The sequence below is a fragment of the Drosophila mauritiana genome, chromosome 2R, assembly GCF_004382145.1.
Source record: "Drosophila mauritiana strain mau12 chromosome 2R, ASM438214v1, whole genome shotgun sequence".
Classification (NCBI taxonomy): Eukaryota; Metazoa; Arthropoda; class Insecta; order Diptera; family Drosophilidae; genus Drosophila; species Drosophila mauritiana.
This window is the reverse complement of record NC_046668.1, coordinates 436,970-463,207: the sequence shown is the minus strand read 5'-3', so window position 1 is coordinate 463,207 and position 26,238 is coordinate 436,970. Positions and strand designations below refer to the sequence as shown.

The 26,238-nt window shown below is 41.1% G+C and overlaps 1 protein-coding gene across 3 annotated transcripts in view; it reads left to right on the top strand.

Moving 5' to 3' along the window:
• The window catches only part of LOC117137774, a 148,719-nt gene that overhangs the window by 21,127 nt on the left and 101,354 nt on the right, over window positions 1–26,238 (top strand). Inside the window, exons 1-3 of one of the 3 annotated variants that reach the window (XR_004459166.1) lie at window positions 15,488–15,565; window positions 15,625–15,636; window positions 15,691–15,770. Coding sequence is in view for 2 of the 3 variants with exons in the window: in XM_033299396.1 (XP_033155287.1) it covers window positions 15,471–15,636; window positions 15,691–15,819 (295 nt within the window). In the remaining variant the exon portion in view is untranslated. Of the gene's footprint in view, window positions 1–15,470; window positions 15,637–15,690; window positions 15,820–26,238 lie in introns of those variants that run through there. The other 2 variants (XM_033299396.1, XM_033299397.1) reach the window with 2 other exon arrangements.

Below are 26,238 nucleotides of genomic sequence, written 5' to 3'. Positions count from 1 at the left end.
GATAAATTCTAATAGTTACTCACCTCTTTGATTCGCGTCGCTGCTGCCCCATATCACGTGATGTGCATTTGCATCACATCCGATGATGATGGGTTAGTGTGTCCTCTTGCAGTATTCTGCCAGTGCAGTGATTTCGGGCGGTTGGCTCGCCCGAAGTAAGTATATAATAATTAATACTTCTACATGCTCCTGAGAGGATATCGGGGGTCTAATCCCCATCTCGATGATGGTCGCATCAAGATCCTCATAATCTGCCAGATCCTCGCTGGATTCGGAGAGCTTATTGGGCTTCTCCTTCTCCGCGGAGACTGGTGGATTTCAAGGAGTCTCGACCTGTCTTGTGCCGGATTTGATCGCTTTGGCCTTCTTTAGACCACAAACTGAGATGTCTCCAAACCTGAAGCTCAGCTTGTGGTCACTAGAGATAATCTTGGCGCATGAGTTGTCATCAATGCCAAGGCTGAGGAGCGAGCCACCACCCTCATTATTCCTTGATATGAGACGCCAGTTTTCGGTGTCCAAGTCATTCTGTTTCTTGATCAATTCCATGATCCACTTTGTTGTTTTGTCCCCTGTCCTGGGGCAGAAGATGGTGATGTTGTGTGGCGATGGCAAGTCGTCGCCCATCCTTACCTCCAGGGAGACACCGCTCGACTTACTGAGGCTGGGGACTGCTAATTGCAGCCACTCAGCAGTGGTTGCGTTGCGGCAGTCCACTATCAGGTGACCCACCTAGAAGTGGATTCCTCCAAACTTGGGCCTTTGCTCTAGCGGCTGCGGTGTCTGCGGCTAGGGTCATCCCGAGCCCCAGGCTGCTCTCCGTTAAGGAGACGGTCCTCAAATTGTCTTGGGACATTTCCCGCAGTCAAGGCCTGCGGTATTTTGAAGTTATTTGGTCTATTGTTCATAGTACCCACGAGTTGCAGAGAAATAAACGGTCCACCCGGGCAAAGATCCCCAGTACGCGGGTAAGGCTAACTAGACCGGGCGGACGCCACTTGCCCGGCTTCTCCGTTAGCGACTGGGCTAGTTATTACACCGGCCCCTAGCCTGGCAGACTTTCGGCACGAGTCGAATGACACCTTAGTCCGGCCCGGAGGTGTGGAAATTTTTGAGAGTTACCAGCTCCGGCCCAAATACGATTAGCCAGCATCTTAGCAGAGACATGACCTAACTAAGAGCCTGTTTCCAGCCGCCCTCGCGTGGAGAGTGTAGTTGCACTTCCAGTAGTGTGTCACAATTACGGCGCGTACCACCGTTGGTGGCGCGATGATCCCCTTGTGATACCTACTGGCGTGGCGACCCCGCAAAATGTTAAAACTTACAAAAACAACGGCACACCAGAGCCTATGGAGGTCGATCCCTCATCTTATAAATTGCTGCAGCCGTCCCAGGCGAATGGCTACCAGAATAGAAGACCAGCCACCTCTGAGCGCACAGGCGCCGTGAGGAAACAGCAAAGAATTAACTTCATTTCGCAGAATGCGGAAGAAAAGACAAAAGCATATGCCGCCGCCGCCTCCAAAGCGGAATCGAAAATAGACGGCGATGCCGAGTATGATTCTGACTACGTTAATTTTTTAGGGGAAAATTCTTGTTACCCATCATCAGACGAAGAGTAGCAGGGGTACCAATGAATTTCCTTCTAGACACCGGCGCATCAAAAAATTTCATCCAACCTCGCAAAGAGCTAAAGGGTATCCGCCCGGTGGACTCTCCTTTCGAATTTCACTCAATTCATGGCGCCACGACTTTTTTCATTCTACCAGATTTTACTATATTCGACGGGATAATTTGGGCCGATCTGTTAAAACAGGCCGGCGCATTTCTTTGCCTCTCTTGAAAAGATGAGAAGATTTTATTCCATAAATGCACTGACTTCAACGTCACTAACGAGGAGTGCACAGATGGTGCACCTTTGGTGAAGAAGGCATTTCTGAAGGCATTTCAAAAGGCGAAAAAACGCCTTCGCAGATCCCAACGAGGCCCTGCCATATAACATATTTTAACACGGTCACGATTAGAACGACTAGCGAAGAGCCCATTTAGGCAAAATTATATCCATACCCCATGGGAGCAGCAGATTTCGTCAACAACGAGATCCAACACCTGCTTAAAAATGGTATAATTCAGAAGTCGGGGTCTCCTTAGAACAACCCAATATGGGTGGTTGATAAAAAAAGGAACCGACGAGGCCGACAATCAAAATAGACGATTAGTCATAGACGTTCGTAAGCTAAACGAAAGGACTATCCCGGACAAATATCCGATGCCAGATATCTCTATGATACTGGGAAACTTGGGTAAGGCCAAATTTTTTACGACACTGGACCTCAAGTCCGGGTATCACCAGATCGTCTTAGCGGAAAATGGCCGTGAAAAAACATCCTTCTGCGTAAACGGAGGGAAGTACGAATTCAAGAGGCTTCCCTTTGGCTTGAGAATGCTGCCAGCATCTTCCAGAGAGCCATAGATGACATTCTCAGAGAGCAAATCGGCAAGACTTGCTATGTCTACGTAATCTTCTCAGAAAATGAGAATGCTCATATCAAGCACGTGGATTGGGTTTTAAAAACCATAGGCGATGCAAATATATCTCAGTAAAAAAGTCAAGTCAAAGTCTGCTCAGATACCCGGATTAAAAGAAGACATTCCATCTAACGACGGATGCTTCAGCCTACGGTATTGCAGCACTCCTTTCACAAGAGAACCGTCCTATCACAATGATCTCGAGGTCATTCAAGGATAGGGAAATGAACTACGCCACAAATGAAAGAGAATTATTAGCCATCGTTTGGGCGTTGGCCAAACTGCGACACTATTTATATGCGGTGAAAGACATAACTATCTTCACTGACCATCAGCCATTGGCATTCTCGATATCAGATTCTAACCCTAACGCAAAAATTAAAAGGTGGAGGGGTCGCATCGAGGAAACGGGTGCGAAGGTAGTATATACACCGGGATAAGAAAATTTGGTTGCGGATGCCTTGTCTAGGCAGCAAATTAATGCTATAGAAGAACAGGACGCAGAATCATGTGTTGCGACCATTCACAGTCAGATTTCCCTTACCCACACCATAGAATCAACGGATAAGCCCCTAAACTGTTTTCTAGAAGATGCCCGCTTTCCGCTAAAACGCTATTTCGTTCTCTTCAAAAATAAGAAACGACACGCAATCAACTTCACCGATAAGGAGTCATTACAAAATGACCTTGCGGACGTAATAGTCCCCAAGGGCATAAACGCCCTCCATTGCGATTTGCACAACGGCGCAGGACGCCTTAGTGCGGAGATTCCCGACTACAAAATTCTGGCACTGCAAAAACCGTGTTACAGACATTTTTGGGGTTGAGGAAAGGAGGAAATTCATATTAGGAGAACACTATAGGGCCCACCGGTCAGCCCAAGAAAATGTGAAACAGGTTCTCACAGAGTACTACTTCCCAAAAATGGCCAAACTGGCCAATGAAATTGTCAAAAACTGCAAAACATGCGCGAAAGCTAAATATGATAGGCATCCGAAGAAACAAGAGATTGGCGAGTCACCGATTCCTTCTCATGTAGGAGAAATGCTACACGTAGACATTTTCTCAACGGATAAAAAATGTTTTCTCACTTGCATTGACAAGTTTTTGAAATTCGCCCTCGTACAGCATGTGCCGTCAAGAACAATTGAGGATTTGAAACCGGCCATGTTACAGGTCATGAATTTCTTCCCAAAGGCCAAGGTAATTTACTGCGAAAACAAGCCATCGTTAAAATCCCACACGATCACGGCAATGCTAGACAACCATTTTGGCGTCAGCATCACGAATGCGCCACCCCTTCACAGTGTCTCAAACGGGCAAGTGTAAAGTTTTCTCTCAGTGTTTGCACTCTACTAGAGCTCGCCCGGTGCCTGAAAATTGACAAGGGCATATGTGATACTGTGGAGATAATCTTGTTAGCCACTACAAGGTATAACAAATCAATCCATTCGGTCATCGATAAGAGGCCAGTCGACGCAATACAAGTCCACGGACGACACACAAGAACGGATTGCTGAAAAAATTAAGAGTGCTCAGGTCTAGAGAGAATGCATCTCGACAAAACAGAGTCTTCGAAGTGGGCGAAAAGGTTTTGGTCAAATCTAATAGAAGGCTTGGCAATAAACTCACTCCCTTGTGTTGGAAAAAGACATAAAAGACGACCTGGGGACCACGGTCCTTATTGAAGGGAGGGTGGTCCACAAAGACAACCTAAAATGACTCTCTCGCTTAGTTTTAAACTTTTTATTATTACTACCTATTATCAGCCGTTTGGCAAACTTCCATATAATAGACATTAAATCCGTTGCCAAAGGCAATGTTTTAGTTTTAGGATAATATTAATTGGTAATGGGATAAACCTCAGAGAACAAGAAAAAGCGACTAATAAAATACATCACCACCGGCCTTTTATTTGAGACACTGCTGGCTAGGAATAGAATACTAATGATGGAGTTACAAAATTTAATAATGGCTGTAACACTGGCGAAAAACAATATTGTCAGTCCAAATATCCTAGATCATGCAGACTTAAAATCAGTGTGGCTGAAAGAACCCACAGATACCCCCATAGGGGGTACCATAATACATTTCATTATCAAATTCCCCAAAAAAAAATTATCTTGTAAGAAAGTCACAATTTTCCCGGACACTTGCAAAGGGGTTATGCTGCGAATAACCGACAACATGGTAGCAAAGTGTGGACCAGAAGTCCATACAATCAAAAACTGCAACACCGGGAGCTACCTTTTGTCAACTATCAACGAAAAGCTCATGCGCCAGGGAACTACACGCAGGCGTTCTAGCGCATTGCAAGTCACAACCAAGCGACCTACACCCGCTTACCCGCGTGGATGAGGGAATCATCATCATCAATGACCGGCTAGCTAGGGTCACGGTGGACAACGGAACAGAAGTCTATCTACGTGGCACGCATCTCATTACCTTCAACGATCTCGTCGTGATAAATGACACCACCTTTATAAATCACGACAAGGCCCAAAAACGAGCTCCAGGGGTAGCCAGTTCCCCATCATTGAAAATCACCGCCAACAGAGATATTCTGAGTCTCCCCTATCTTCACCAGCAGAGTGAACGTAACTTGGAGTTCATCAAAGAGTTCGGGAGAGAAATTGGTACCAATCATTCACACCGCATAATATTTATCGCAGCAGCGATTGGTTGCATTGGCATCACCTGTCTACGGTTCATCGGAGCGCGAAGATCTGCAATCCAATTAAACGGGATGATCGCCGAATTAAGACCAGCCGAGGACGCCCGTTATCTTGAAGGGGGAGTAGTTAACACAAGCCAACGGACTAGAACAGTTGTCTCAGTGTATGAAACATAATATCAAAGTGCTGACCCAGCATTGGGCCGGAAACCCGTGCGCAGCCGGCAAACACAGCATATTTGCGTGGCCGCTGCGAGTCCTTGTTAGCTTTAAGAATCATTTTAAGTTCAGTTTGAATTTGCATTTACCAGAATAAGGAGCGGCAGCTCGTCAACTCCGACTAAGCGTCGTAAAATAAAGATTCTTGTTTTTCCTAATAAATTGATCTCGAACAGGACGAGGATTGTGTAAAAAGAGTACGTGTGAAATTGAATAATTCGTCGGTAGAATATTCTGGAGTTTCTGGACCCGCATGTACATATATGTATAGGTATGTATTGATAGAATTGGTGTGTGAAAAACACAAACGTGTGAAAGTGAATTGTTCGTGCGCGATTATTCTGGACATTCTGGACAAGTGATACTCAAAATGAATTCGTGAATGTTCGCCATATAAAAGCTAGACGATGACAATTATAGTGCATGGGCTATTCAAATGAAAAGCGTTTTGATACATACTGAATTATGGCCAGTATGCGGTAGCTTAACAAAGAGCGAAAATGGGAGCGAAGAACAAAATGCGCAGTTCGACGCCAAAGACGAGAAAGCGCTTGCGAGCATCATACTGAGCATAAAACCGTCACAAATAAATAATGTGAAACACTGTAAAAGAGCGTTGGACGTGGAACAAATTAAAGGAAATAGATACGCCAAAAGGGCCCCGCGAGTTGTATTAATTTGTTTAAACAATTGTTATATTTGAAAATGGGTCCAAATGATAGCATTGAAACTGTAATGAACGGTTTTTTTTTTCTAATTATAGTCGATTTATTGTACTATTTTTACAACTGACGCTTCCGGTGATCGCGCTGCTCCTGCGGCGTTTCTCCCTCGTTGCCCTAAGCTTCCTTAACAATGGACGACGCGCCGGCTCGACCGGGATTAGATATTGTTATGGGGCAGGGCGTATTGTCCACGGGCGTGGCAACGCTCGCCCTGGGGCCACCTTTGCCGACCACTGACTCCACTGTCCATTTCGAACACGCCAAGTCCCAGTCGTTTCCTCCGAAGGACAACCTGCCGGTTGGATTAGGTTAAAGATGGGGCAGGGACCAACTTTACCAACCACTGACTCCACTGACCTTTTCAGACAGACCAGGTCCTTGCTCCTCCACTCCCAGGATCACTCTTCACTTTCACTACTCGTTCTTTACCGACTTCTCTGCCCGTTTTCACTCACAAACTCCTTCTTTTAAAGTTCCGTCTCACTACCTCCTTCAACGCGCGGTCTGGTTGACTAACACCTAATCCTCCGCCTTCAGACTACATTCCGACTGCGCAACTGCGCGGCCGCGTCCTGACCGCGCAACTCGCGCCGGTACTATCCTCGACTGCCCTGGACTGGGCTGGACTTGCGCCGTCCCTTTATAGGCCGCAGGGATCCCGTTATTTCCCCTATTGCGCACGGCCCGCGGTTCTTCAAACATACAACAGAGAGGTAAATCGAATGTCACTTGTTGGTCGTGTGGTCGTCTCGGTCACATTGCGGAAAATTGTAAAGTGAAAGAGAAATCGACTAAGCCAGAAGAAAATAAGTCCGTAAAGAAAACAAATTTCACTGTTTTGCCTGTGGCTACGAATAATGAGCTAGCAAAAGAAATTTGGTGTTTGGATAGTGGTGCAACCGCCCACTTGTGTTGTGCTAGATCGATATTTATAGAATTTTATGAGCATAAAGAAAACATAATGCTAGCTGGAAACAATTCTATTTGTGCGGAAGGTCATGGTACCGTGCGTTTGTATTGGCGCAAGCGATCTTTTGACTTGATCAACGTGTTGTACGTGAAAGTACTACAGCAATTTTATGTCTGTCGCGAATGCCAACAATGTAGCGAAAATAAAGAACAGACACGAAGTTTTATTAAAAGCACAAAAAAGAAACGGGTTGTATATATTTGAAAACAAAATAAAAAAGTGTTTTGTGTCGTAGCCTATAAGAGCGCAAATGGAAAAATGGCACAATTCGGTCACTTGAACTACACAAGTTTACAAAGGATGGCCATAAATGGCATGGTGTTCGGCTTCGATGCAAACATGAGTTTTCATATAAAAGAACGTGTGTGTGAAACGTGTGCAAAATGTAAGATTTGCGAAGAACAATAAGCCCTCCATTGGCGGTGCACGATATTTTGCGACGTTTATAGACGATAAAACGCGCTGTGTCTGTGTGTTTCTTAAAGACTAGAGACGAAATACTTGATAAATTGACAACGGCCGGGATTATGTCAGTGAGAAATTTAACAGTTTCTTGGTAAGTATTGGCATAAAACGGCAACCAACTGTTCCTTACACTCCCCAGCAAAATGGTGTGGCGGAGCATGCCAATAGGTGGAGATGGCACGGAGCATGCTAGTTCATGCGTCTGTTGACGAAATGGTTTGGGCACGGGCTCTTAACACGGCTGTCTATCTGCGAAATCGATCTGAGACGAAAACGTTGCCTGCAGTAACGCCGCTCGAGGCGTGGTCGGGCAAGAAGACATCGGTATCTCACCTGAGAGTGTTTGGCGCGAGGGCGATTGTTCTGGATAAAACTCACCGAAAGAAGTTCAAACCAAAAGGTGTTGAATACATGTTGGTCGGATACTCCGAGACGACGAAGGCGTATCGTTTGCACAACCTTGAAAAGCAAACGATTATTGATGCTAGACATGTCATATTCCTAAAAGATGACTTGGTAAAACATGGCAGCAAGGGAGCCGCATACGTTGCTGATGTGAACTAGCTGGACTTCAAGACTAGCAAGAGTGTGACGCTGTTGATCTGCAGTTTGATGACTTTGTGTCAGATAAGGTAAATCCTGCTATAGAAGCTGCGACCACTGAAGAGAGTCATGACGATGAAACTGAGGGAGAAACAGAAGAAACCGACGACAACATTCAAGGAGGCCGTAAGAGAGGCCCAGGGCGTCCTAAAAACCTACATACTGGTCGACCTGGACGGCCACGTAAACAATACAACGTGGTGAATGTCATAGCTACCGATGACATTCAGGTGCCCAATACAGTCGGCGCAGGCTAAGGAATGGAGAGATTCGATGCAAAAAGAGATTGATTCGCTGCGTGCCAACAATACATGGCCATTGGAAGAGCAACCTAAAGGTGAAAAGCTGATTGGCTGTAAATGGGTTTTTTCTGTGAAGAGAGATCACTTGGGCAAAATGGAGCGTTTCGAATCCCGGTTGGTCGCAAAGGGTTGCGCTCAACGTTTTGGCATTAATTACGATGAAACGTTTACTGCTGTTGCACGTTATTCATGAATAAGGTTGGTGATAGCCCTGGCTGTTGAGTACAAGGTGTACATGCATCAGATGGACGTGGAGTCCGCGTACCTGAATAGCGAGCTGACAGATGTGGTATATATGAAGCAACCGGAAGGGTTTGTGGATAAGAGCTATCCTGAGCGCGTGTTAAAGTTATACAAGTCATTGTACGGTCTCAAACAAAGCGTCCGTATCTCGAACGAGAAGTTGGACGAGGTGCTTCAACGATTTGGCTTTGTTCCTTGCGTTAGTGAAGCTTGCACTTATACACGAAATGTTGGAAATAACTTCACTATTATTGTCGTAGTGGTGAGTTCGAAGAAACAAGAACTGAACAACGTGAAGTCGCTTGTATCTGGCGCACTTGATTTCGTCGATGGCGGAGTTCTCAAACATTTTCTGGGTATGGAAATCGAGCGCGATGGTGAGCTTGGCAGTCACCATATTAGCCACAAACAGTTTATTCAGAGTCTTCTCAATGAGTACGGTATGCAGTAAGGCGAACGCGTTACCATTGCAGGCAGGCTTTCAAATAAAATGTAATGAAGAAAGCTGCTAACGAGTCAACCAAAAGGCGCATCAGTCATTTATTGGCTCACTGATGTATCTGGCGATGATAACCCGGCCAGATATCATACATTCCGTAACAAAGCTTGCACAACGGAATGTCGACCCGCACATGAAGTGGGGGCCAAACGAATATTGGGATATTTGAAGGGCACCACGGCTGAAGTTGCACAACCAAAGCAATGGTCAGCCCATCCATGGTTATGTCGACGCGAACTGGAAGTCCTTTAGTGGCTGGTCCTTCTTCGCTGCAGGTGCTGCATTTACTTGGGAGTCCAAGAAGCAATCGGTCGTGGCTCTGAGTACTACGGAGGAGTGCACTGAGCCTTGCAAAGAACTCCAAATTTCATGTGCGTAGTAAGCACATAGATGACCCTAACCGTAAAGTGCTGAGCGGGGCCAGAACGAAGTGGAATCTTCGTTACCTTCAGCAGGGCAATTCACCCGCAGACGATTTGTCTCTAGCCAAGACACCGCAGCCGCTAGAGCAAAGGTCCAACTCTGCTTCGAAGCGGGCAAACTCCACCCTAACGCCACCGACGGAAACGCCTAAGAGGCAGAAGGTGGAGAAGAGCAGGCCACTGACTGCTCCCTTCGATGGCCCAAGTACCTCAAGGGCTGCAAAGGCAACTGAGGTACGCAAGCCATCATATGCGGTCGTAACTGGGGCCATTAAGGTTGCGGTCGTACCAGAGGGGTACCCCAAAGTCGTCCTCAGCAATGAGAACCTCTCACAGCTCGAGGACGCACTACTGGAGGAAATAGTCCTCTCCGGTTGGGATTCTCCAATAAAGTTTGAAGGAATCCACTTCAAGGTGGGTCACCTGATAGTGGACAGCCGCAACGCAACCACTGCTGAGTGGCTGCAATCAGCAGTCCCCAGCCTCAGTAAGTGGAGCGGTGTCTCCCTGGAGGTAAGGATGGGCGACGACTTGCCATCGTCACACAACATCACCATCTTCTGCCCCAGGACAGGGGACAAAACAACAAAGTGAATCATGGATTTGATCAAGAAACAGAATGACTTGGACACTGAGAACTGGCGTCTCATATCAAGGAGGAATGAGGGTGGTGGCTCGCTCCTCAGCCTTGGCATTGATGACAACTCATGCACACAAAGCTGAGCTTCAGGTTTGGAGACATCTCAGTTTGTGGTCTAAAGAAGGCCAAAGCGATCAAATCCGGCACAAGACGGGCCGAGACTCCTCGAAATCCATAAGTCTCCGCGAAGAAGGAGAAGCCCAATAAGCTCTCCGAATCCAGCGAAGATCTGGCGGATGATGAGGATCTTGATGCGACCATCATGGAGATGGGGGATCAGGAGCTAGGCATGGAACTAGACCTGCTGAGTAAGGAAGAAGCGATGCCGGCGGATGGTGATCTGGGTATCTCCAGATCAGCAACGCCGACGATGGAGCCGATCATTTAATGGTCGGGAGTACGGGGATAGCTCAGGTGAACATCCATCGCGCCAAGGCGGCCTCGGCTGTGCTGGCAAGGATGTTCACCAAACAACATCTTGGGCTAGCCCTGGTACAGGAACCCTGGTATAACCAGGGAATAAAAGGACTGTACATGAAGAACGCCAAGGTAATTTGGGATCAACGGGCCTCTAGCCCTAGAGCTTGTATCCTGAAATGTAGAAGTATTAATTATTATATACTTACAGAATTTCTCACGCGGGACTGTGTACGGATCGTGGTAGAAGATGTGGGAGCAGCCAAGAAGACTGTGGTGGCATCGGTATACTTTGCCGGTGACGAGGCGTGCCCACCGCCCGAAATCACTGCACTGGCAGAATACAGCAAGAGGACACACTAACCCATCATCATCGGATGTGATGCAAATACACATAACGTGATATGGGGCAGCAGCGACGTGAATTGTCCTGGTGTTGGTCACCACAGAGTACTGGGCTTACTTAATTCAATAGAGGATAAAAACGTCTGTCCTTCTGGGAACACCTACCAGGACTTAGGCAGTCTAAGATTCTCCTTCGTGAATATAACCACAAAAGATTCAAGACCTTAATGACACACGGGAAAAACACCGTGCGCATTTTAACTGGCCTTCTTACGGGGCACTGCCGATTTTACAGTCATTTGCATAAGATTGGCATTGCAGAGAGTGAACTCTGTCGCTTCTGTTGCATGGAGGAGGAGAGCTCTGCACATATTATATGTGACTGCATGGCCCTTTCCAACACGAAGAACAGACTCCTGGGCATGTATGTAGTCCCACGGCAACCAATTGCAGCCCTGAACCCCAATAAAATTCTGGCATTTATACAGTGCATTGGACTTCAGGGAGATCTTTGAGTCTTGAAGGGGTAGTACAATAGATCAGAATGGGTCGCAGTACACATAGAAACCCACTTAATAATAATAAACATTTTGCGGGTCGGCGTGAGCCTGTGCCTTATGCCGCCTATTGAAGTACGGATTTTTGGTATTATTAGGTTGTGGTTCATGGTGGTCGTACTTGTCAAGTTGACGACCCTGCGCTTTTGCAGTAGGTTTGCGATCTTTGTCTTCCTGACTTTTTGCAAAACTGTCTGCAAAAACCTACCTTTCGTGGTAAGATTCCACTTCTTGCGCGTAAAGTCAGAGCTGACGGCATGTCTTTCGGCTTTGCCGCGAAAAGCACGTCAGTGAGGTTGCGCTTAAGTCCCGAGATGAAAATACGCAATGCGTCCTCTCGGAATTTTTCGCACAATATTTTTCCCGTCGATGGCTCGTGAGACATATGAGCTTTATTTGTGAGTAAGGTGAGTTTGTTTCCCTGTCTTAAAGTCCTCATGTCTTGTTCAATGACATGCATTGGACGCTTGTCACTGTAAGTGAAATGGAGCCGATTTATAATGGCATCGAAATTCAGTACAGTGCCAAACGAGGATAAAACGTTATGGGCCGCGCCCCTAACTTTGTTTCTAATAATTGTCACTGCCTCGTAATGGCGAGAGGTGCCGTTGAAATTTTTAAATATGCGATATGCGGCTATCGCCGCTTGTCGCCACGAAACATATGATTTCTGTGACCCCGAGAATTCAGGTAAATATTTACCGGCTTCTAAAGTCACGCCACATGAAGAATAATTAGTTATATCTATGGGTTCGTGGGTTCTGATTACGGGGGCCACGGCTGAGGAGGGCGCGACATGTGCTGCTGCCAACCCGCTCGCCAGCTCCTGAATTTTCTGACGCATATCATTTTGTGCGAGTTCGTTTTTGGTGGCCTCCTCCGCTAAAGTATTGGCCACAATTGCCTGTATTACAGCTTTGAGCTGTTCTGGATCTATTGCCATCGCAGAAGATTCGCGGTTACACGTCTTAGAGGGGGAGCTTGATTTTCGCTACCGGACTCTGTGTCGGTGGAGTATGGTTTATTATTCCTATACTGTGAGAATCCAGGCTGCATGAGCAGTCCAACTCGCTTAGGTATGCAAAAGCTGCCTGTGTGGGTGGCAGTTGACCAAAGACAGACAAACAATATATAAAGACAAAGGCTGCAGCGTCGAATGTCGCGCTTGAATCGAATGGAAATATAAAATGCATAGCGAACGTACGCGCTGTTACAAAAAATAATTATATGATTTTTGTTTCTATCCACATTGATTTCCGTTGAAATTATTTGTTTTGTTTAAAATAATTTTTTTTGTTAAAAATAATTTTTTTGTTTAAAATAACTTTTTTGTTTAAAATAATTTTTTGTTTAAAATATTTTTTTTGTTTTAAATAATTTTTTTGTTTAAAATAATTTTTGTCGGTAATAATTTTTTTCACTGTAACTTTGGCGTTGATTAACAATGTATTTTTTTATTTAAAACGCTTGTGTGCAGCGGTTTGCGTTACATAAAAATATTAAAAGACTTAAAATGCGTTTAGCATCGTTTCCCACTCACATGATTTTTTTTCGGTGTTTGTGTTATTTCTTTACTATTCCCTTCACTTCTCCCACGCCGCTGTCTTTTGCCTTGCCGCAAATTTAGAAGCTGTGTGGGCGGTGTTGATGATGGTGGTGGTGGTTGGTGGTTTTTACCACTAGTTGAGAGCCAATTATTTAAAGATTAATCGCACCGCCTTGCGATGCTGTTGTCGTCAGGAATCCTCCAGAGGTGAGGGGCTCCCTTCGCTGGCTACTCCGGGGAGTCCGGGGAGCAGGAGATTGTTATTTACGTTGAGAGGAACTTTCCTCTTTTAACTGCCAGCCTTGTGGCATGGCAGAGTAATTAACAAAAATATATTTTACGACGCTTAGTCGGAGTTGACGAGTGATAATATTAATATTATTATTATTACTTTTAAATAAAAGTCTATTTTGTCTATCCTTATTTTAAAAGTTGTCTTTTCACTTTATTTTATGTCCTCAAAAGTTTCTTTTAAATTAGTACCTAATAAATATTTATAAATAGTTATAAATATTAAAATATTTACCTTATTGATCAATTTCTTTATCTTGTCTGGTACTACAATTTTTGATTTCAAAAGCTCTTTGTTTTTAAATTATTTTCTGATACTACACTACACGCCAATGTTTCAACATCGGTTTCGTCAACTTTCAGCATAAGCTGAAGCACACAATAATTTCTTTATAATGATTCTTTGAATAGCGTTGCGCTTATGTTGCAACGTAAGCATTTCGTACTCCGGCTTACATTCTTGCGCCCAGGTGCGGCGTAAGCTTTCCCACGCAGGCACATTGTCGACGAGCTTGCGCAGCAGAAATTCTGACGGGCACTTACGAAGCGTGAGTACCCTTGCGCCAACGGGGAGCTGAAGTGGAACTTCAAGCGGGACGGTTGGAGCATAGTCGATTTGGCGATCAACAGTAACGGAACGTTTTAAATAAAGTTGTTATTAAAAACCAAACTACCAAAACTTATTATTGACAACCCAAGGGGCTTCCTTAGGTAATAACATCGTTTCTTTAGGTAATAACATCGTTCCGATCAGTCCTAAGGGACAGACGCAAGAACCATTGTAGTCATGATTGTCGATACCAACATGATGGCCGCTGGACTAGAGACCGGCGTTAACTTATATCATGTTTGTCTAAACAGGATGAAACACTAGATCAAACAGTTATGGAACAACACAACGAAACGACAAGTTAGGGAGTCATAAGACGAGAGATTGATAAAAGAGCATAAGTTAAAGAGGCAAAGCCGATTTTAAAGAAGGAAGGAAGCTTTATAATGAGCTTAAGGACAAGTACGCTCCTCCACATATCGATGATTATTTAGATAAATTAGATGAAAATTGAAGTTATTTTCAAGCCTTACAAATTTATAATTGCGCTATAACTTAGAATATATAAATGTGAGTTTTTGAAAACAGATATAAAGTATTTGGGTTTCTCAATTTCCAAAAATGGCATTAAAGTAGATGATAAGAGTATTAAAGCTGTACAACATTTTCAGATTCCTTCTAAGCATTATATAATTACAAGGATGACATAGAATTACGCGATGCGAGCACTTTAGGATTTACAATACAGATTCTAGCGACAAAGACGCAGCACACGTTTGTTGACCCATGTTGCTCAATCTAACGCCCTTAAACCTCAAAAAACTGCAACGCCCACATTTTTAAAAAATGTTTTTTTCGATATTTTCTCATAGTCTTATTAGTCTTGTAAATTTATATAACGGTTCAGTAGATTCATACATTTTTTCTGATTTTATTCCCCAATATCTAACGAGATCCCAGAAAAATGAAGAAATGTAACTGTAAGGTGATTTATACATAAGTTATGGAAGTAAGAAATTTATTTATTTATATCCATCTTATATTTTATATTATGTTTATATATATATATATATTTTTTTTTTGCATCTGAGCTGATTGATTTTTTTTATGTGGGTATCAAAACTTTTTAAGCACTTAAATTAGTCTTACAATAAACAAATCAGAATACTCATTTTAAAAAATGTTGGATCAATTTTTGGGTGAAAAACGTATGAATGGGAGAAAGGTTTACTATCGCTGTTCCTTCTCCTAACGCAATTATCTTTTTAAAAGTGTTGGTAAAAAGGCCCATTAGTGTGGCCTTAACTCAGCCCGATATTTAACGATCAAGCTAAGCCTGGAAGACAGCGTGGACTGCCAACTGGCAAACTGTATTATGACGATTACATATATCTTCTAATTTTATTTATTTATTTATTTATTTTGTATTTACTACTAGTAATATAATGTCTTTGTTCACATGTAACGTTTTAGATCTTGCCGAAGGGAATCAAGCAGCCATAAAAATGCACCAACAACTAAAATAGACGGAACTTCAAATAAGATCGTCAATATTCTGCAAACCAGAAGTAAGTCCTCAAAGTTTACAGAATCAAGTTTGACTAACCGAACGATCACATTTTCCAAGTTTTTTTATTCGGTATGTTAAATAAAGCAGAGATTTATATTTATAATAATTTTACCTATCACCTAGAGTTCACTCCTAACATTTACGTCAAACAAAATTTGTAAAAGCTCGATAAAAATCTTTGACCATTGTCTACCTACCGCAACGAACATGGCATTCACCTCTGGAATACCTTCTGATTTAACTAAAGAGGCGGTAAGTAATGAAACAAAGACAAAGTTATGACAGTCTAGGATGTCAGATATCAAAAATTATAAAGGCTAGAAGGTTGGATTAAGCATATACCAAGATTCTAGAGACATAGACGAAGTGCAAATTGGTTGATACCTGATGCCACGAACAGTCTTACGCCAACAAAACTAGAACTACCACTCCTAAACTATTGCAAAATGTTTTGATATAATTTCAAAATTTTATTAATCTTGTAAATTTCTATAGATCTGAAAAAAATTTTTTGCACGACCACTCTTACGCCCACAAACCGTCGAAAACCACCGCGCCCACACGTTTAAACCATTTTTAATTTTTTTCCCATTTTATTCACCAATATCTACCGGTATCCCATAAAAATTATGAAATTACGCGTTCGCACTAGCTGAGTAACGGCTATCAGATATTCGGTAAAGTCGACTGTAGCATTCTCTCTGGTTTTTTAATTATAATTTTTATTTTATAGACTTATATTTAGTTCATTTCATCTGAGTCACCTAATAAGTGATTTATACAATTATTCCTATGGCCCAGCAAACTTCAAAGTTCAACGAAGCTTTACATTTATGTTTATCGATAAGTTAAGCTTCTTATCCTTTAACATTTGCTGTGAGGCTTTTAAAGAGTAATTCTTTTTAAAATTTAGGTTTAATGTCACTATATATATATAATTTATTGAGGTAGATGAACAAATCCAAAAAAGCTATGTTCTATGCTATTTTGTCTTAATCATGGAAAAATAATTACTGAAAGATATAATGTTGATGATTGATATACAAAAAATAGATACATTTTTTCTAATGCTTGAAAAATAGGCCGGTATATACAAAATCAGTCAATTTAAAGTGCCACCGTGGGAAAATATCTTTGATTACGTTTCAATTGCTCATTTAAAAAAAATGGGCAACAGTGTATTGAGAAAAGTAAGACAATAGCTAGTAATTACCGAAAATGAAGCAATTTTGTCTACGCTACATGACGATCCAATACAGGAAGGACGTACAGGCATTTAAAATACCTTGTCTTAGATCAAAAGACATTACTATTGGAAAGCTATGTCTAAACAAATAAAAGAAACACAGAAAAATGTCAAAAATGCCAAAAAGCTAAAGTCACATTGAAATTTAGATTCAGTAGTCGTCTCCGAATAGTAACGTCGCTGATACTAATACTCACAAAACTGTTATCCAAGAATTATTTAGACTAGCTAAAGTGGCACTTTTCTTAGTTAATAATATTGAATTATAACTGAAGTATGAAACGTTCGATCGAAGTGTCTGGATTCTAGGGATCTGTATTTTCGGTGCACAGTATCGGGTCCAGCACTAGCTAGTCGCCTTCAAGTGTTAGAGATCTCAATCAGGCCCTCGCGCTAACTATACACTATTAAAAAAGACTTGAGTGCTACATGAAAAAAAAAAAAATTAAAAGAATTATAGGATGCAGAATTAAGATTTAGGAAATGGAAAAAAAAGATAAAAGAACAGCGGAAAATCTACCTTTAGCAAAGCCACAAATGTTGTTGTGCTCGCCTGTCTCTAGAGCATGGCTCTGGGATCCCTTTGAAAGTTATGGGGCTGCTCAGAAAGAGCCGTCCATGAGTCCACAAAGGGGAGTCGTTAAGCTAGCTGGGAAGAGCTCTTACTGCCGTTTTTAAAGCAGTGTGAATGTAGAGCCATTCCATTTCACCACTCCTGAATTGCAGCCACTCGGTTTGGTACAAATGAAGAAAGATATTAGACTTTGTGATCGTAGAACCGAGAGATTGCGGATAAAACTGAAAGTCGGCATGGCCTTGCTGTTGATTGAAGTGATGAATATGAGAATATGGGAACAGCTGATCAGACACCGGATCCCGTGTGTTTGTAAAATCGCCTCCATCATTAAACTTCAAAAATACTCCTTATCATCTTCCGGAACTTCTTCCAAAACATCCGGTACATTTGAGCACCACTTCCTTAGTTTAAAAGTGGCTCTGGACAAGTGCGCGGACGTCTGATGTATTATGTTGATTTCTTCTTTTTTGGAGCTGATATCAGCGCTAGATATCAAATAACCAACATAAAAGTCACATCGAAGAATCTCAACTCCCAGTGAAATGCCGCCTCCTCATCCATAGACAATTGATGAATCGACCTCACAGCTAGGTAGGAAGCAGGCTTCGTGCCATACTTAAAAGCTTCCAGCTTTAACACGCTCAGATCATATTGAGGAAAATCTCTCCACACAAGGCACTGCATGTAGCTATCTTCAGGGGAATCCCTGATACACCGGTACATTTTACAGATATCTCCTGTGATTGCAACTGGATGCGATGTGCCATTTGCAAGTACGTCCCAATAAAAGCCTAGTATTGGTCCTTAAAGACTGGGCGATGCTCTAGTTTTCTCTTAAAAAATATGAATCTGTGCTGATCTTGCTGGTATGATTCCGCCAACAGATCTAAACTGAACTTGGCTGGCCATCGAGCAGAATAATCTCCAGCCGGCCAGCGAGCAAAGTGTTTAACGAAATGCGCTTCACAGTCGATGTATTCCCTAGTAGCACAAACAATGGGCTCGGCGCAACTCTTCACCTACCAAAACCGCCGAAGTAGCACCTCAAGTCGTTTCCTCCTTGGGCGGAACACCTGCGCATGATGATATTAAAGCCTTGCCATTGGAGCGACTGCAGCCTCCGGAAACAACCCAGTCTAAGCGAGACTTTTCAATTAGAGGCAATCCCGGCAGAAGTCTGAATTGTTAAACGCATAGCATCATGGATCAGGTTTAGAATTAGACTGTGTTTCCAAAAGACTTATTACTGCCTTCGGAAGTGGTTTTTTCTATTTTTTCTTTCTCTTTCTTTTAAACAAATTGTTGATAATAGTGGGTCCGAGGAATCAATCGCTCTGTGGAAAATATCACTCATCCTATTGATCTGACTATTTTTCCTTGCATGTGAAAGTCGGTCCGTTTTGTAAAGTTTATTCCGGTCTTCACTCGCATTTTCAGTTTCCTTTTTAATCTTTCTCCTGCATATTGGTAAGATAAGTTTCGGCGTCTCATTTGCTTGGGTGTCTTGGAGTTTTCAAGATCACTAATAAGAATTCTTATCTGAGACGCCATCCACTTGGTATCTTTGGAAGTAAATCGGTCTAGTTGTCTGTTACACTCGGGCAGTTTTAATTCAAATTGTAACCTCTTTTGTCAACCTCTTTTGTCTTTTTCGATTCCAGATTATTGTTGTTGATTTCGGAATAAACGTAATCTGAAACATAACTTATTTGCCTATTGTTACGCCTCCAAATGTCCAGGAGGTCGCTATGTCTGAACTCGAACTTGCCTATATAAAATCAAATTTTTAAGAAAACAAGCAAAAATGGGCAAAAGATATTACTTTACCGTCAAAGACAATAGTTAAAGGTACAAACTGACGTTTTTAACATATGTCAGAAATTGTCAGAATTTTAGTTATACTCCACGAAACACAGGGGACAGGTTAGATTTTTCTGTTAAAATACACATAAATTGAACGTTACACAACACAAAAACAGTACAACTACACATATATTACCTACATACGTTAAAAACATCATACCTTGGCATTTATTTTCCATATTTTACTATAATTTATGGATGCGTATTAACGATCATACCACATGCAAAAGTAAGCAAGTAATTTTTCGGAAATTGCTTTCTCTCAATCAGCTGTTCAACACTTCACCTTTAAAAGCTCATAAAACGATTTAGTGAAGCTTTCGGTCAATTTTGTTTTTGGTTTTTATTTATATGATTAATTTTCTATTAGAAAATAATTGCTAAAGGACGATATATTGACATAAAAATTTTGACTTTATGCCAAAAAAAACGAATTTCGGACCATAGCGCGCTGGGGCGATTGAACTCCAGATCCGCGAGGTATGTTCCAGTTGTAAATGTCGATGTTAAAGTTGGGCTGATGTTCAGTTATATTGGAAGCAATAACAGCAGTGATAGAAGTCGAGGCTTGAGATCGAATTGTTAAGTTAACTGACAAACCATCTGTCTCAAAACTAGATAAACCTATTCCTGTAACACAAGCGGACGACTTGTTTTTCTAAGCTGATGCAAGTTTTAAAATCGGTACGTTATCATGTGCAGCGGGGAGGGAGAGTACAGCACGGCAAGAAACAAAAGTTCCTGAACGGTTATTTACCAACACAGTGGCAGTGGCTAGGAGGAGCACATCTTTGTCTATATCTGAGGTCACCGTTTCAGTAAGCTGAGATCTTTTGAGTGACGAAGACGAGGCTAAGGCTCCCAGGTGAACGCGAGGCGCAAACCGTCCCTTGCTTGAATTATAAATAATCCCTGTACTAGAAGTACTGGCAGTGACTTAAAGTTCGCTTTATTTTTTTTCAAAAATTATGTGTGCCTACGCTGTCAGTTTTTTTTTCGCAAAAGTTATGTGTGCCAACACTGTCTGTGCTTAGAACTTTTTTTTATGTTACTCTCTCCACCACTCACCAATCGCTCTCATTAACTCACACCTCGCTGCCTTGTCGCTTGTCTCTCTCCTCCCTTTCCTTTTTACTCACAATGAAGGAAGAAAAGAGAAGAGAAAAAAAATGACACAAACGCAGGAAACGAACGAGAGTGGGAAGAAGAAGAACACGCAAATCTTGCACTTATTTGCACAAAATATATGTATATACATATATATATAGTTAAATAGTTTTTTAATTGAGCCGAACAAATGATCCGTATTTAAACTAAGATCAACGCTGAAAGTTAAATAGTTTTTATTTTTCAAGTCGAACAAATGATCCGTATTTAAACTAGGATCAACTCCGAAATAAATTAAACACTGAATAAATTCGGTTTTGGTTTTTATTAAATATCGGTTTTAGACTTATTGAACTTTACGGTATAACTTTCAACTTAAGACTGATTTCAAATGTGAGTGAGATTGAGGAGGGGCCTCTATGGGTTACAGAAATAAGGAATAGGAAAAAAACGGAATATCTCCCAAGGTTGTGAAGTGAAGTAATAGACGATCGACACGCAGATAACGCAGAAAATAGCTTTAAACGGTAAAATCATGTGATGTTCTTGGATGTTTACGTTAAGGAGAGCTTTAGAGAGAGCAGACGAAACTGCTAGGTCAGGCTTGGGAATCCGTTTACCAAGAGCGGACCAGTTTGGGTGGCGCGAATATTCAATTAACTGAGCGTGATGAGTTGGCGTGAATACGTCACTTCCCTTCCCTTAAAGATAAGCCTATACTTGGGCTGGTATTAATGGATATAGTAAGGGTAGTGGAACTTCTTCCATTCCATTCCATTTTGGTTTTTTCTTAATTTTAGTTTTGTATACATCATTATTCTATATATTTTATTAATTCATTTGTGGGTATTGGCTTAAAATTACAGATTGGATTTAGGTGCTTAATTATATTGGTGACACATTCATTGTTTATTTCTTTATTTTCATTACTATACACTTTGTTTTCTTTTTCAAAATATAATTGTGAATCTGTGTAGTCTAACTGGTAGCCATTTGAGTCGGGGTATGGGTTTGATTAATTTTCTTTCGTTTTTTGAATTGTGTTTTGTAGTAATGCATAGCTCTGTTTCTATTAGTAATTTTGTAATGGTCAGGGTCTGTTTGTTCTACGTTTTTGGTTGGTTTATATGGGTTGTCCAATTTGCCTTTTTGTAATGGTCCTTTTCTGTATCTTGTGTCGATATCGTGGTCTTCTCTAGCTTTGTTTAATTTGTCTATTTTAGTTCTCTTTAGTTCCTGCGTGTTCAAGGTAGGTTGTCCTGCGTATAAGAATATGTGAGCGGGCGTTTGTCCCGTGGTGTCCTGTTTTGTTTTGTGATTGTAAGTATAAAGTATAGTTTCTATTTTACTCAGGTCTGTTTCAGTATTTTTCATAGTATTGATTATTCTTATTTTTTCGTTAATGGTCTTATGAAAACGTTCTATATATGCTACTCCTGTTTTCGTGGTATTTAGCTGTAGTTCCACTCCTTCTGTTTCTAACCATTCTTTTAATGCTAGACTTGAAAATGCACCATCTCTGTCTGCTTTTAATAGCTTCGGTTTTCCCAATTGATTAAATATGCGCATCAGGGCGTTCTTGCATTCTATCCAGTCCTTGGTTTTTATCTGCTCTAGTGTAGCAAATTTTGAATAAGTGTCTATGCAGCTCAAATAGTGTTTGCCTTCGGCTGAATAAATATCTATAACGAATTTGTCTCTACAGAATTCTATACTTGGCGTGAGTTTAAATGGGACTTTGGTATTTCTATGCTCTGACTTTGCTAGATTACAAACTTGACATTCGATTATAATGTTTTGGATTTGTAGTTGGCTATTTGGAAAAAAGTAGTTTTCACTAAATAATTTCTTAGTTTTCTGGATTCCTGGGTGCAATAACTTTTCATGGGATTGAAGGATTAATTCCTTAAATTCTGCATATGATTTAATGTTTTTTAGTAAAGTTAGGCTTCTAATTACCTTTGTGGTGCTTGGGTTGATAATTTCTTTATGGGCTGCCTGTATTGTTTCAAAATCAGCGTCGCTGTCTATGTATAAAGCGCTGTGGTTGTTTACGAAGTAATCTATCAAATACTGTTTGGCTTTTTTATAAGTGAGTGTTTCGTACGAAATATGAATGATCTTTTTCTTATAATAATTCTCCTGTTTTACTTGTTCTGGTCCCTTAGTGAAAATGACTTGTCTATTGTAATTATTTACCGCTTTTTCTGTTAGGGAAATTAAATTCTGGTTGTCTTCTTGGGCGCTGTGCTGTGTAGCTTCAGTAAAGAACGCTTCCTCTATAGTAATCCTGGATAGGGCATCTGCTACATGATTTTCTTTGCCTTTGACGTATTTAATATCGAAGTCGTATTCTGCAAGTCTGAATTTCCACCTTGTTAATTTAGCGTTGGGCTCCTTCATCTTGTGCAACCAGCACAACGGTTGGTGATCACTTGCTATTTCAAAATGTCGACCTAGCAAATAGTGTCTAAACGTTTTCGTTGCCCAAACAATAGCTAGTAGTTCTTTTTCAATCGTACTGTAGTTTGTTTCATGGTCGTTAAGTGTTCTGCTAATATAACTTATGGGGTGACCATCTTGAGAAAGTACTGCTCCTAGAGCTACATTACTAGCGTCTGTTGTGAGTACAAATTTTTTCTTGAAGTCTGGTGATCGAAGTATGGGATCGTTAGAAATAAGGAGTTTTAACCTTTTGAATGCCTCAATATATTCCGGGTTTTTACTATCTACTTTTTTGTCCTTTTTAAGACATGTGGTTAGGGGTTTTGCAATCTGTGCGAAATGGGGTATGAACTTTCTATAAAAACCTGTGAGTCCTAAAAATGATTTTATCTCCTTCGGCTTAGTAGGAAGGGGGTAATTTTCAATTGCTCGTAGTTTTTCCGGGTTAGGTCTTATACCTTCTGGAGAAACCATATGTCCTAAGAAATATGTGTCGTGTTTTAAAAACTCGCATTTATCTAATTGGAGTTTTAGATTAGCATTAGATAATGCTTGAAAGACAGCTCTAAGGGATTGAAGATGTTCCTCTAAGGAAGCTGAAAATACAATAATGTCGTCCAAGTATACCATACAGATTTTATTTAATAGTGGACGAAGTACATCGTTCATACATCGTTGGAAGGTAGCTGGGGCGTTTTTCAGTCCAAATGGCATACGGGTATACTCGTAATGCCCTGTCTTAGTTGTGAAGGCTGTTTTGGGGATAGACTCGGGGTCCATTTCTATTTGGTGAAACCCTTTGATTAAGTCAATTGTAGTAAAATAGTTGCATCCTCCTAACTTGCTTAAGATTTCGTCCATATTTGGTATTGGGTATTTGTCTGCTATTGTTATTTCATTGAGGTTACGGTAGTCTATGGCTATTCTGTATTTCTTCTGTCCGGAGGTGTCTGTTTTCTTGGGTACTACTACAATGGGGCTACAATAAGGGGAATTGCTTTCTCGGATTATTCCCTGATCTAACATTTCTTTTATTTGGTTTTCTACTTCCGTATCTAGTCCGGGTGCGTATCCGTAAGGCTTTCTGTATACTGGGTCATTATGGGATGTTCTAATAGTGTGTTTTACGTTATTAGTGAATGTGAGCTGGTCTCCCTTCTTATATTGAAGGTCCTGGAATTCTTTTAGGAGGGTTATCAAATTTGCTTTTTCTTCGGAATTTAAGTGGTCTAGCCTAAAGGAATTATTCTGTGAATCTTGAATATGTATTTCTTCTGAAGGAAGGAAGGCATCGATCATTTCGTGCACGTGGCCGTATATTGTAACTGTACGGGGTCCGTAATTTACTGATGTAGTTCCTTCGTCAAGTAATTGTCGTCCTAAAATCAAGTCGTATTTAGTTGAAAAAGGATATATCAAAAAATCGTATGGTTTAGGGAAAAGATTATTTTTGGGTAACGTTACTTTCTTTTGTGCAATGAACTGGCCATTACTTGAGTTTATTTTCTTTGCTATCTCATGGATTGGTAATTTGAAAAAATTTTGAGTGGCCATATTTACTGTTGAGCCTGTGTCTATTAAGCATTTTAAATTGAGTCCTTTGTGTTTAATAATTATGAATTGGCTTGTTCCGAGGCTTGGGGCCGAAAATTCTCAGCCGTTTCAGCTTCTGTTATTAATTCCATAGGAGGTTCAGTTGGCTCTTCTCGTGCCTCTGCCATCTCTTGTATGCCAACCGGATGTTGTTGTGGGGGGTCGTAAGGCATGTAATAAATCGGGATGTTGTTGGGGGCGGCCCGTAAGGCATGTAAAGATCGAAAGGATATTGGGGATGATTCCCGTAATGCATGTAAGGATTGAACTGTTGATGAGTTTGGTCTAATTCTTCTTGGTAACGAGCCTCATCAAAACTCATACGTGATTGTCCACTGTCAGACGGTCGTTGTCTCTTTAGTGCTGGTCCACCGGTCGTTATATGGTATTTTCTCTTGTATTTAGTGCGTTTGAATAATTAAGTCCTGGTCGGTTCTGGTCAAATGTATGTTGACGATTCAATGGTCTAGGTTGAGCTATAACAGATACGTTAGGATGAGGGTGAAGTTGACGGTATTGGTATTGGGAAAACGGATTAGGGTTAGTTCTGGGTAATTGAGGTGGTATATATGAAATTGGTTGGCGAATTGGTTGATACATGGCGTTGTATGATGGTTGGAATGGTGTTGTATGATTATAGTAGTTAGTTGTTTGTCTGTGAGTAGCATTGTTAGGTGATTTAATGGGATTTGAGACTGGCTTTGTATTGTTCTTGTATGTAGTTGCTATTTCATAAATTCCCTTTTCTTGCAATATATTTATTAATGATCTTAAATTCGGAATTTCGCATTTAACTATTCTTAACTGTATGTGAGTTGGTAATCTTAGAATTAATGTTTCTATACTGGTTCGTATTAGTTGGTTATACAGGGCAGTTTCTGCAGTGTCGCTTTCTAAGTCTAACTTATTTGTTAATATCTGCCGTCTACGTTCGGCTTCTTCTAAAAATTCACGAACGTTACCTCGGAATTGGGTATTCCGGAAGTCCTCCAATAGTAGATGATTTGGTCTCTGGGGTTTGTAGTTCAGGATCAGATGAGTCCTGAGTTCCGTCCAGGTGGTGAGGTTCGTAACTCCTAGTGTGCGGATGACCTCTCCCGCGATGTTGCGCTCAATGTGTCCGAAGATGGTGAGCTTCTGCCGTTCGTCGGTCGTTTGATATAGTGCCAGGATGAAATCGATGCGGCTGATGAACGTATACAGGGTCTGTGGGTCCCCGTTGAAGTGTTCGACTCCATTTATTTGTCGTTCAACTTGAATCATGTTCGAGTCGGACAGCATTATTGGGCTTGGTGCTGCTACTGCCATTTTTTTTTTTTTTTTATTAGAGTACAAAATTGTTGGTTTCTTTCTTTTTTTGTTTTTAAATGTTTATAGTTTCTGATGTTTCGTGAGTAGCGGTTATTTCATAATTTTATTATTGTTAATTTTATTTTTGTATTGTATAGTTTTAGTTTATTTTTAATTTATTCAAACTTTATATCTTCAGTTTTTTGTTTGTCTTCATTTAAATATTATTCACTCTTATTGATTTTTCACTTATGTTACGTTTGAAGTCTATAACTCTCCTCTCTTGAAAACACGTTAAGATTTATTTCTTTTGTTATTTTCCGTTGAGCTTAGATAGAGTTTATTTAGATATATATTTTCTTTAAGTGTATATAGTTTTGTTTTATATGCACTTATTTAATAGTTCGTATTAAAGATTTTTTTTTTAACTGATTGATTTGGGTTTACTTCCTTATGTTTTGATTCACTTAGATTTTAATTTTTCACTTATTTGGTAATTCCTTAATATATTTAGTTTTAGGTTCTTTTTTTTTATTTTTTATTTTCCAGC